The 12,117-nt window shown below is 45.0% G+C and overlaps 1 protein-coding gene across 1 annotated transcript; it reads left to right on the forward strand.

Moving 5' to 3' along the window:
* The first annotated feature begins 1,286 nt into the window (after positions 1 to 1,286).
* On the forward strand, positions 1,287 to 11,294 carry LOC136660506 (C-signal-like). Its single transcript, XM_066637720.1, has 6 exons — positions 1,287 to 1,433; positions 3,315 to 3,366; positions 4,504 to 4,691; positions 7,610 to 7,768; positions 9,460 to 9,570; positions 11,175 to 11,294. Exons 1-6 carry the CDS (start codon positions 1,287 to 1,289, stop codon positions 11,292 to 11,294), a joined length of 777 nt encoding a protein of 258 aa, XP_066493817.1.
* The last annotated feature ends 823 nt before the right edge of the window (positions 11,295 to 12,117 follow it).

A 12,117-nucleotide genomic window follows, 5' to 3' on the forward strand; every position in this document is an offset into this window, starting at 1 on the left:
ATTAGAAGAGATTGCAGTTAAAAGCTGCCTCCATTTGTACTGGGCATAATCATGTTTTTTTTTTTTTATCTCTAGCAGTTCTTTATATTGCAATCTTAACTGAAAATATGATTGTAGAGATGAAGGTGTAGGGTTATGACGAATTAGAAGAAAAGTCTGTCTAATTGAAGCCTTAAATAACCAACATTCCCTTTCGAACCAGGGAGAGCGGTTCGTAGGTTTAGGAGAATTCCTATACGAAGCCAGCGTATTTCTTTTAGTCCAGCGTGACAACATGAAATAGATGGCTGCAAAAAAGTGGAATTGTAATGTGTCCCCTTTAAGAGTCCCTTTAAAAGTTCCACTATCTTCTCAAGATGGGGGAAAATTTGATTAACCGCAGAAGATATCACGAGAGAATGTTGCAATAATAAGTTGCCAAATCCATTAGGTTGGAAAACTTCAGTAGAGGGTGCGTATGACTGCTGCTTAGATCCATCGGGGCAGCTGGAGAAGGTAGGCATCTCCAAGGGAACTGCATGAGAGGGGGAGGGGGGAGGTTCGGCAATGCAGCTTCTGCTTCTGGAGATTGAGGTGCAGAATAAAAATCTTCCAGTCTAGTTTGTTTGTAACGCTGGGAGGATGTAACAAGTCCTATATCTCCTGGAGACCGTGTTCTTTTTCTCCCCATTTAATTAGTGAGCAAAGAGCAAAAAGATAAACGGAGCAATTACAAAATGGAGGATTTGTTGAAAGTCCTGATACGTTTGGTTAATTAGTTCTGAGGAGTCTTGGAAGCCGAAAAGTAAACACAAGTGAATTCTTGGGCTTCAGTGTTATCCAGCCAATCCAAAAGGAAGACAAGAAGGCTACATAGAGATTAAAAAGAAAATTGGGTGGCGGAGCTCCAACTCCAACGTCCTTCGGCTTGGAGTCTCCCACCGGAAGTCCACTGTGACTTTCTAGAGGCTTGGAGGGGGTTGTCCCGAGCCCTACTGGGAAAGCTGGTGATTGAATTGGGGACCTTGTACAGCAGGCAAGCATATGCCCTCCTATTGAACTCTGACCCCTCTTACCTTGTTTCAAACCTCTAGGGCACCAGTTCATGTCATTTCACAGAAAGAGTTAATCATCAACCTTGTGGAGCTATAGGTAGGCGCAGCCAAAACCACATGGAAAGTGCCTAGCAGTGTTATCTTGTGCATGTTTACTTGGAAGTAAGTCCCACTTTGTTCACAAGTTGGGGGAATGACACTTTGGTTACCTAGCGCAAGGCTTTTCTGATCAGTTACAGGCAAGGGAGAGAGATGGAAGTGCTGAACCCACACAGTGTCCTGGTGACCGGATCCAACCGGGGCATCGGCTTGGAGATTGTCAGGCAGCTGGCTAGGAAAAGCAACCGGCCACAATGGATCTTTGCCACTTGCCGGGACCCCGAAAGCCCACGTGCCCAGGTGAGCACCAGAGTGGAGCCAACTGCACCTGGATGGGTGCCTAAAAATGGAATTTCCCTTGAAGTCAAAGAGCTTGTGCCCAGCGGAGTGGAGGTCTCTGCCAAGGTCTCCTAAACTCCCTTCCCAAGTCAGGATTGGTGGTGTGGGAAATGCTCAGCAAATCCCTTCAACACAGATACGTTAGCCCTTAAAGTACATCAGCCACTGCTTGTCTTGGTTTAATGCTCTTCCAAAGAACTGAACTGGTCACGGAATACACTCAGAAGGGAGCAGATTGCCACATGATTTAGAGGGCCATCCACTTTTTTATTTTAAGGGGCTTCACTTGGAGGGGAGTGGCCTCTGTATTCACGCTTTGCGTGGTGGCAGCAAACTATTTTTCTCCATTTCATTCCCAGTTTATTGAGTTAAAAGAGCAAAATGGGGAGCAAGGAGGTGGGTGTCAGGTGGGTGCCAGGGAGGTGTTTGCCACTAACCCATTTTGCCCATGTCCTGCTCTTACAGCTGTTGCCATCAAAATGTCACTTACAGCTTGTCAAGCAGATAACCAATCTCCATTAACTCACCATGAGAGCATAGTGTTAATGGGATTGAGAAATGTATTTTGAAACCATAATACAGTATTGATATTGCATCAACCTGTACCATGGAATGCTAGGTGGCTAGCACTTTTCCACAGTTTGTTATTTTAAACTAAGAAATCAGCCAGAGCTGACCTTAGGAACTGTGGGGCCCAATTGGAAACATTCTTTGCGGAGCCCCAGATTCACAGCAAAGGGCTACAGAGTCATAGAGAGATAAATAAAATTTATTATAGACTTTGTATCTTTAAGGTAGAATGGAAAGCAACCAAAATGTGTGCTTTAAAAGTGCATGAGAGTTAATGGACCAAATGGATCTAAGCACTTTTTAATATATAAATTGCATACAAGTGAGCCTACAAGTAAAAAAATTGTGTAGATTACCTTTGAAAAGTACATCGTAAATAATAGTAGATTATCTTCGTGCAGGACCCCCTTGGGAGCAATTGGTCCAATTGGCTTAAAGCCAGCCTTGAAATCAGCCAGTCAGCTGAGAGTGCTACTAGGTCACAGGTGTTTGTTAAGCAACTTTAACAAAGGTCAGTGACCCAAGAAACTTCCTTGAAAGGACACTTCTGGTGGAATCCACATGTACATCTACCTGAGAGGAGTGGCTAAGCTGTGAGAGTGTCAGGTGAATTTTCACATACTGGGAAGTGAAGGAAACAAAAGCAGAGTTTACTGGCAGATTCTGGAACAGACAGAGAAAGGCTGGGCTAGTATCAGAGATATCCAGCCAAAAAGCAAGGTGACTTTAGGGTGCAAGGCTGCTAGCTGTGGAACTAGCTGCTTTCAGGACTGTGCTACATAAGTCCATCCAAGTGCTTCAACCTGTATATTTGCAAACAAAGCCAATACTGCAAAGACACTGTAATTCTCCAGTACTCTCTCCTACAAAGGAAGCCAGAATCCAGATAGGGTTGAAGGTCCTGGAAAATATCATGACTCGGGGAAGTGGAGCATGAGCACAGAACAGTGTTCCACATCATAACATTAGGATTTAAGTTGGATTATAATTTGTGCAAAAAACCCAGGTTTCCCCACATAGATTTTCTCCCCCTATACAAAACTAGGCTGGTATGACCTTGAACACTCCCCAAGGGCTTCTCACTCAGAGCAGGGTTATTCTCAAGCTAAGATGCTTAGTGCAGGACACTTTTGCAAAGCTGTGACAGTGTCAGAGAGGTATCCCTTGGTGAAACCGAAAATGAGTCCTGCTCTCCTACCTCCCTGTCCCATCTCAGATTCTCCAGTCTCCAGGTCTTGCTGTTACATCTTCTGCCTTTTTTCATTCTTTCAGGAGTTGAAGAAATTGACTGCCAAGCACCAGGGACTTGTGATCGTCCCAATGGGTATGTGCTTTCTCCCCTCCCCAATTCCCTCTGACCACAATGACGGAGACAGAACCTGAGATGAAATGTCTTTTTTTGCAGATGAAACTGGTCATGGTTCCCCCATTTCTAATGCTCAAACGCTATTTCCAAAAACGTAACATATTCCTGAAGAACTGTTGTATCTGGTGTCAAAGCAAGAAAACAAATCTGCCAGACAAATAAGTACGAGGGTTGTGCTCACTCAGGAATACCAGGAATGCCAACAACTGGCATGTATTATGAGCAAGCCAGCACTGTGATCATTAAAAAGGTTCAGAGTACTGTGTGTGGTTCAGTGAATGGTCTGCCAAGGCACCAGGATTCAGTAGCTGTTCAGGGTGAGGGGAAGGCTACGTAAACTAAAGGAGAGCACAAAATTTGCTGTAGGGACCGTCAGGGCTCGCGCTGTTCCTGTAAATAAAACCAGATGCTCCACACTTCCATGTAGCGACGCAATGCTACTTGGGAAGCACCCAGGGCTTAGAACCTTGGTGCCTGAGGCAGAGTGCTAAAAGCAGAAGCACTCTGAGAGTTTGAAAGTTAGAACTAGAGCAGCAAGGAGTCAGAGCAATGAATGAGACACAGCAGACATTCATTCAGAGGGTTGATGCAGGAAGAGCTGAGCCGGATGTAGGATGGTATGAGATCGAGAGAGAAGTCCGTCCTCCCAGCTAGCTTCCTCAGACTTTTATTCATTCTCAAAACACATGATGCAAAGCTATGCAATAGGGAAAATTACTGAAGGTTGCTAAGATTATACTGGCTGCCTACTAGCTAGTTCTAGCTTGACCACAATACACATTCCTGAGATATGCGCTTCTTCATAACATCCTCTTGTTGACAGGCTACTGGGCTTCAAACTCAGCATGTTATCTAAGGCTGCAGCTTCTACTTAACAAGAACAGGGCAGGGGCTTTCCGATGTGTCAGAATGCCAGCGCAGGTGTGCCTGCACTGTTGCCATGATCACTAAAAGCCTAATATTCTATGCATTTTCCTACACTTCCAGCCCCAACAACCACACAGGCAACCAAGTTCTACACTCACTGCAGTTTCCAAAGAGTCTTGGAGGGCAGCTCTGTTTAATCCCCATACATTTTTCTCTGTGCTGCTGTAGATGTTTCTGACCCATCCAGCGTCAAGGCTGCTGCGGCTCAAGTCACTGAGCAGCTGAAAGGGGCCGGGTTGAATCTGCTGATCAACAACGCAGGGATTGGAATACCAGGCGTTCTGGAAACAGTGAAACCAGAGCACATGACTGAGGTGTATCAAACCAATGTGGTAGGGCCCCTAATGGTCAGCCAGGTAAGTAAGGGCACCCTGCAATTCCTTCCTGCAGCCAGGTGAGGGCATCTTCTTCTCAAGTTGCAGAATCCTTAACGTACAGAATAGTTTGCCTTGCCTTTTTCCTGCCATGCCTTGGAACAGCTGCATGGCAGAAATTCAACAGGTGCTACATTCCTGGTTATGGAAGTGAAGTCAGGGCTGGCCTCAGGAGCTACGCACAGACAGACAGATTTTACATCGCTGTGGTAGGATGAAAAGCAATCAAAATGTGCACTAAAAAAGTACATGTCAGCTAATGGGAGCAAATGTATCTAAGCGTGTTTTAATACAAAATTGCATACATGTAAGTCTACAGGTAAACAAATAAAATGTGTAGATTACTTTGGGAAAGTAAATAGTTTTGGCTCAGGGCCCATTTGGGAGCAATTCGTCCAAATTGCTTAAAGCCAGTTCTCAGTGAAGTTTATTTATTTAGCGTATGGCATATAATACATGGACTTACGTAACAATTAAACTAGATCAAATGTCAATGCCCAGTTCGTCCAGCCATTCCAGAGTTACGTTTATTGAAAAAGTCAGACCATGGGCCAAGATAGATAGATACTTTATTTACGGTCATCCGACCAGCTTGTCACAAACAACAAAACAAAATACACAGATTTAAAACCAACACCCCGTTACACAAATATAAAATCATAAAATCAGAGATTTACACTCTCAATTTTCTTCCTTACCAACTGTGCAGCATAACAGAAGCAGGCAACCCTGAATGATATATCCATCCGAAAGCAGAAACGCAAGCTGCTCCTCCACCTGCATCCCCGTTTCAATACCGAAGATCGGGGAGATAAATTTAGATCTCAAATCGTCATAGTATGGACATTGCAAAACAATGTGGGCAGTTGTCTCCACCACATTTTGAGGGCAGGGGCACAGTCTCTCTGAATAGGGACGCCTTGCATAACACCCCAAAAGAACTGCTGATAAAAGTGCATTACACCTAGCTTTAGTAAAAGCAATCCTAAAGACCATGGGCCAGTATACGCCCTCAGTTTGCAGCCAGACACAATGTGGTATATGGTTTGGCGGGAAAACCCTCAATCACACTGTGGGGTAGATACTAGCCCCCATTTAAACACTGAGTCCTGGCAAACACCATGTAGGGTACAGATCCTGTTCAAGGTTTTCCACTGCTGGTGAGTGGAAAGTCGAAACCTGGCACCTTAAGTGTAGGATTGTCTATATATCTACCTGTTTCTGGGCATTTGGCTGCTCATTTAACTTTCCATTGGGCGTTGATGTTGAAATTATTATGCAGATGTTGTGCAAGTGCCAGAGAAGTCTTCCTGGATTTAAGCCCACCAATTGATAGATGAGGAAGATCGGCATGCACTGGTAAAAGTGGGTTGTTGGTGATTTTTCTATACTCTTTCACTAAAGCCTCTTGCCTCCATAGGGCTGGTGGTGCTACGTGGCTCAAAACCGGGGAGCCAACAGACAGCAGTGGGTCTTATACAGCGGCTTATGATCAGTGAAGTGATGGGGGAAAACTGCACCTCTTGAACCAACATGAACATAAGAAAAACACTGCTGGGTCAGGCCAAGGTCTACTCCAGCTCCCTCTATCTCACTGCATTTGCTAACACTATCTCACTTATATCATCTTCCTATTACATTTTTAAAGTTATTATAATTTATAATTATAATTTATTAAAACGTGCCCTTGGAATAAAAACACATAACACCACAATTTGCTATTTTAATCACAAAATTTTGATTACAAAAATCACTAAAAAACAACACCCCTATGAATTAGTGAATTACTGAATCACTGAGCCTATGGGGAAAATGGGGTTAGATTCCAGGTGACCCTCTTCATCATACGCTCTGTGAACCTGAATCTTAACATGAAGTGTATGGGGCTGGGTGATATCGAGGGCTCATTAACATCTCCAACAACTGATGCTTCCTTCTCCATGCTGGATATCCCTCGATCAGTTGAAGGTTGTGGTGATAGCAGTTGCTGCTATCCCTACTCATTAAAGGTTGCTGGCCCAACAATTAGGCCTTGAGTTCAGCAGTGGGGAAGGGTTGCTTCACCCATCCTCCTCTTCCACCTGTCTGTTGGCTCCTTCCCTGGGGCTTGTCCCAGCCCCAGGGCAGCCCTCAGGTAGCCTTCCAGAGACCTCTCATCATCAGCCTCTCATCATTGCCAGGATTATGGAAGTTCAGCTGGAGTCCCCAAGATGGTGCCTGGGATGATGGGGCAAGTCCAACAGTTTCCCATGGGCCAGTGCCCATTTAATGCAGGAAATTGAACAAATCCAGACAACTTTCTAAAAAAACAAGACATAATTGGCTGGACATGATTACCGCAATCCTCTCCCCCATCAGCCATACACAGTATAGGCATCCTCTCCACTCCTGCTTCCTGCTTGTAAAGAGGCCACTGTCTCTTCCTCTCCTTCAACCACAACCTCTCTCATCCTTGCCTGCCCACTTATATATGCCTCATCCCACCCCAACTACACCCAGATAGGCAGATTGACAGATAGAGATTGACAGATAGAGTCACAGTCAACGAGAGGTAGGTGACAATTCTACCGCTCAAGGATAAGCAACTTCGCAGATAGCGAATTTGCACATAAAGAGAACGAACTATGCCTGTATCACGTTGCCACTCTCTTGCATTCAGTGATCGGCTACCCCTAAAACCCAGAGTTGCACATGGTCATCATGGTTTGTAACTTGTGATGTACTTGTCCTCCTTAAATCAGTCTGATCTTTGTGGAAGAACCACAGGAGAACTCTGAAACAGCACAGGCAAATTAAGGCTGGGTTAACAGTTGCACTCATGTCAAGGCCTTTCCACCAGTGGAGAGATACTCAGTTCCCAGCCCAGCCCACAACTTTGATTCTTTCCTTTTTCCCTCCAGGAGTTTCTGCCCTTACTAAAGAAGGCATCTCAAGAAAGTAACCAGAAAGGGATGAGCTGCAGCAAAGCAGCCATTGTCAACATATCTAGTATTATGGGCACCATCACAAATATCATTGGATGGGATTTCATTCAAAGCGTCCCTTACCGCTGCAGCAAGGTATGGACATAACAGGAGCTCAGAAGGTGTAGGATTAGTACTGAAGTATATTTGACTAAGGCTGCAATCCTATACTCCTGGGAGTAAGCCCCACTGAACTCAGCAGAACTTAATTTTTAGTAGATGTGCATAGGATTGGGCTGTAATAGTTTTACAGTGCAATCCTAGGTATGCCTACTCAGAAGCAAGTCTTATTGTGTTCCAGGTAGCTTACTCCCATGACAGTGTGTATGGCATTACAACCTCAGTTCATTTCACCTGAGGATACTGACCAGGTTCTTGGAAAAGTCAATTCCACTACATGCCTTCCTGACCCTTGCTCACATATTAATAGCCGGCCCCAGGGAACTAGCCAATCTAGATCCATTTCAGTTTTATTTCCATTTTGGCTAGAGGGCATGTGGAGGAACAGAAACAGGTAGGTAGCTAGCTAGCATTTGCAAACAGAAAATGGTTGGCAACCTTCAGTCTTGAAAGACTATGGTATAAGCCTACAGCACCCGGTATTCCCGGGCGGTCTCCCATCCAAGTACTAACCAGGCCTGACTCTGTTTAGTTTCTGAGATCAGATGAGATTGGGCACATGCAGGGTAACAGTTGCTGCCAAAACCTCAAGTGAAAAGTTAAAGTTAGTGTATGTGGAAAAAATGGTACATCCTGAGAGCCTTACTGTTAATAAGCTGTGCTAAGAGAAGGAGAAATTTTGGCACTCACAGTAATGTACACCAGCTGCTCAAAGATGACAGAACTGTGGAGGTCTGAGGGTGCTAGGGCCACCTAGATCAGAGATGGGCAACCTAGGTTAGTGATTTGGGATAGCTCAACTGGTGGCCACTTCTAGTGGACTGTTCAAAATTCCCTCACTGACTTTTTATCTATGGACAAATAGTCATTTGTGTTGAGTATACAAGCCTTACAATTGATCATAGAGGCTGAAAGGAACAAAACAAAACAAGCAGCAAAGCCAAGCCAGTGAGAGAGGTTGGCTGGGTGTGTTTGTTAGTGGGATTCGAAAACCAATGTTGGAGTGGCCAGGAAGATGATACAGAAGACACAAAGATCAGGAGAAGAAGTTATGGATGATAATCACTGGAGAAGTGCATAAGGAAGCCTTCCTAGAAGCCTGTCCTACATCAACTGCAGTGGCTACTACTAGTAGGTTTCTGGGTCCAACTGAAGGGGTTAAAAACCCTAAATACCTGAAGCTGCAGAAAATCAAGGAAAAGACCTCTTCAAAGTTCCATTGCTGGTGATGCCACGAACAGGGCCTTCTTGGCATTTGCTCCAACTCAGTGGAATTGTCCCTCCCCCATTAATGGCTGCTATGAATGGAACTCAACTAACCTGCTTTTTCCCTAACCTTTGAGGTCATTGGTTGCCAAACTGCAGCATACTCCTCCTGCCTGATTTTAATGGCCGTTTGTGCACCTTGTGGTTCAGTTGGTTTCAGCTGCTGTATGTTTGTTTTGCTTCATTTTTCAGTGTGACCTCTTTGTAAATTAATTTTGAAACATGCTATCGATATATCATATGCATATCATGGGTGTGTGTGTGTGTGTGTATGTTTGCCCACTTGAGGAACACCTAATGAAATCTCTTTGGCCTCCCAAGTCTTCCTTTTGACCTGCTGTTCTCTCTTTGGAGCTGGAGGTGTCATTCACTGCTCTGTTTCTGCTGTGTCTCCCTCCCAGGCTGCTCTGAACATGCTCACCCGGTGCATGTCGCTGAGATTTGCAGAAGACAAGATTCTGTGCATAGCATTGCATCCTGGGTGGGTGCAGACAGACATGGGAACTGGGGTGGTAAGTAATTAATAGTGGAGTTTCACCCTAACATTCTTGCGATTATCACATTTAGAGCGCAATCCTAACCCCTTATGTAGTGTTTTCCAGCACTGGCATAGCAGTGCCAATGGGACATGTGCTGCAACCTGCAGTTGGGTATCACTCACGGAGGCCTCCTCAAAGTAAGGGAATGTTTGTTCCCTTACCTCAGAGTTGGTGATGGCATCTAGCCTGGTTGCCTTTAAAAGGGGATTGGACAAGTTTCTGGAGGAAAAATCCATTACGGGGTACAAGCCATGATGTGTATGCACAACCTCCTGATTTCAGAAATGGGCTATGTCAGAATGCGAGATGCAAGGGAGGGCACCAGGATGAGGTCTCTTGTTATCTGGTGTGCTCCCTGGGGCATTTGGTGGGCCACTGTGAGATACAGGAAGCTGGACTAGATGGGCCTATGGCCTGATCCAGTGGGGCTGTTCTTATGTTCTTAACTACAATTCCCAGGAGGCCTTGCAGGTCTCTTGTGATCTGGTGTGCTCCTTGGGGCATTTGGTGGGCCGCTGTGAGATACAGGAAGCTGGACTAGATGGGCCTATGGCCTGACCCAGTGGGGCTGTTCTTATGTTCATTGCCCTTTTGTCAGTGCTGGAGAGCACTGACATAAGGGGTTAGGATTGTGCCCTTATTCAACTCCTTGGGCTGATATGCACGTATGCCTCAGGCTGGATAATGTCTTAAATGAGTTATTAAATAGATGTAGATATAGATATATATCTCTCTCAATATGTGAGTGTGCATGTGTATTCCCGACTTATTCAAAATGTAAATATTTTCTTGTTGAGTTTTACCAAAGGTCACCTAATCACACACTCTGGCCAGAATCCAACACAGGCTTGAGGTGATCTTAAGCGTGTTGTGGAAGTTTCCCACACAATCTGGAACAGGGTGGGGGGCGATGTGTGAGATGGAACAGAGAGAGACAGCAAAATGGCTAATACATTTATTAAAGAAGGAAAAACAGCAAAAGGCAAGCAAAATTATAGGCAAAACCCAACTTGGATTACCTCTTCTATATAGCAGCAACATGATCCTAATGCTGACAAACTCCCTTCTTCCTCAGCAGCAGACTCAGGAGGTGCCAGCAAGAGGCCTGCAGAAGCCCTCAGAGGTAAGTGGTCTTCTGCAGCTCTGTTCTTCTTTCAGCTCTTAGCAGCAGCACAGCAAGTGGGAGGTGTAGAAGGTCCTCAGTGATAACCTTCAATCATTTGTTCATTTTTTTTAAGCCATGAAAGCCGTCATTGGCAAAGTGGATTCTCTGAGTTGATTATACATTGCTTGAAGAATTGCTTGATTTTTTAAAATGCAATTCTTATGTTAATGTTTGTCCACCAAACACTGACCTGGTTGCAAAGATCTGACATTTCTTCCAACTGGTCCATATGGACCTCCAGAAGGATGGAGTTCTGGAGAGGAGAAGAAGAATGGAGAAGAGATACACGGCTTGTCTTTGTCAGCTGGACTTGGTGCAGGGACATTATGAAAGCGAGATGTGGTTGTTCTCTTCCATTTTCAGGTGTTCCTCTGCATGGTTCTTATGTCAATCACCTGTTCTCTCTTCCCAGAAGTCAGGCCCAGCAACAGTGGACGGGAACGTACAGGAAATCCTGAGCACCCTCGGACAGCTCTCTGAGAAAGACACTGGCACTTTTGTGAGCTGGGACAGGAAACCTCTTGCCTTTTGAAAGATCCCTTTCCTGTGAGCAATGCAGATGCTCACTGAAGTTTTGCAGTAAATTACAGTATATTGTGCTGAAAACCTCATCATTTTCCTTTCTTGTAGCCTGTTCCAGCTCAGAATTCTCCTTTCCCCAGAGCCACCTACATGATCTCGCCTGCTTGGGGGGTGGGGGGAGAGAGTATACTGGCCTCCAGGAAGAATAATGTTTGCAAGGTGCTATGTATGTCTGAAAGTAATTCCAGTGAGTGTGTGCACTGCCTTCTGCCAAGTCAGTTCCTTGGGCAATCTGACTCAGTCTACACCAGCTGGCAGCAGCTCTCTAATAATAATGATAATAAACTTTATTTCTATCCCGCACCTTCTTCCCAAAGGGACCCAGGGCGGCTAAAGTTGCAGATAGATGTGGACAAGACCCCTTTGTTGCAGGGGAAAATCTGCTTCCCAGGGCAAAACCCCAGTTGTGTTGTGCTGCAAAGTGTGTTGTAGATGTGGTTATGCAAGTGTCCCAGACACCTGCTAACTATTGCCACGCATCTGTGGCATACTAGAAATGAGCAACACATTGCCCCTCCCCATGTCTACACCATTTCAAAGTGCTTGTTCAAGGCCAACATATTGACAGGCTGCCAATGTCCATCACGACATCCAGTAATTTTATTTATTTATCATTTATTTTATGTATTTTTCACATTTTTATACCACCCTTCCTCTGGGGAGTCAAGGGTGGTGTACATGGTTCCTTCCCTCCTTTTCTTCTCACAACAACCCTGTGAGTTAGGGGAGGCTGACTGGCCCAAGGTCACCCAGTAAGCTTCATGGCTGATTTG

Source organism: Tiliqua scincoides, chromosome 9, assembly GCF_035046505.1.
Source record: "Tiliqua scincoides isolate rTilSci1 chromosome 9, rTilSci1.hap2, whole genome shotgun sequence".
NCBI classification, from domain to species: Eukaryota; Metazoa; Chordata; class Lepidosauria; order Squamata; family Scincidae; genus Tiliqua; species Tiliqua scincoides.

Excerpts from the sequence above, each read along its gene's own strand:
- LOC136660506 (XM_066637720.1), top strand. The coding sequence starts at position 1,287 with ATGGAAGTGCTGAACCCACACAGTGTCCTGGTGACCGGATCCAACCGG. Across the intron at positions 4,692-7,609 it reads GGCCCCTAATGGTCAGCCAG|GAGTTTCTGCCCTTACTAAA; the intron begins GTAAGTAAGGGC and ends TTTTCCCTCCAG. Across the intron at positions 7,769-9,459 it reads TCCCTTACCGCTGCAGCAAG|GCTGCTCTGAACATGCTCAC; the intron begins GTATGGACATAA and ends TCTCCCTCCCAG.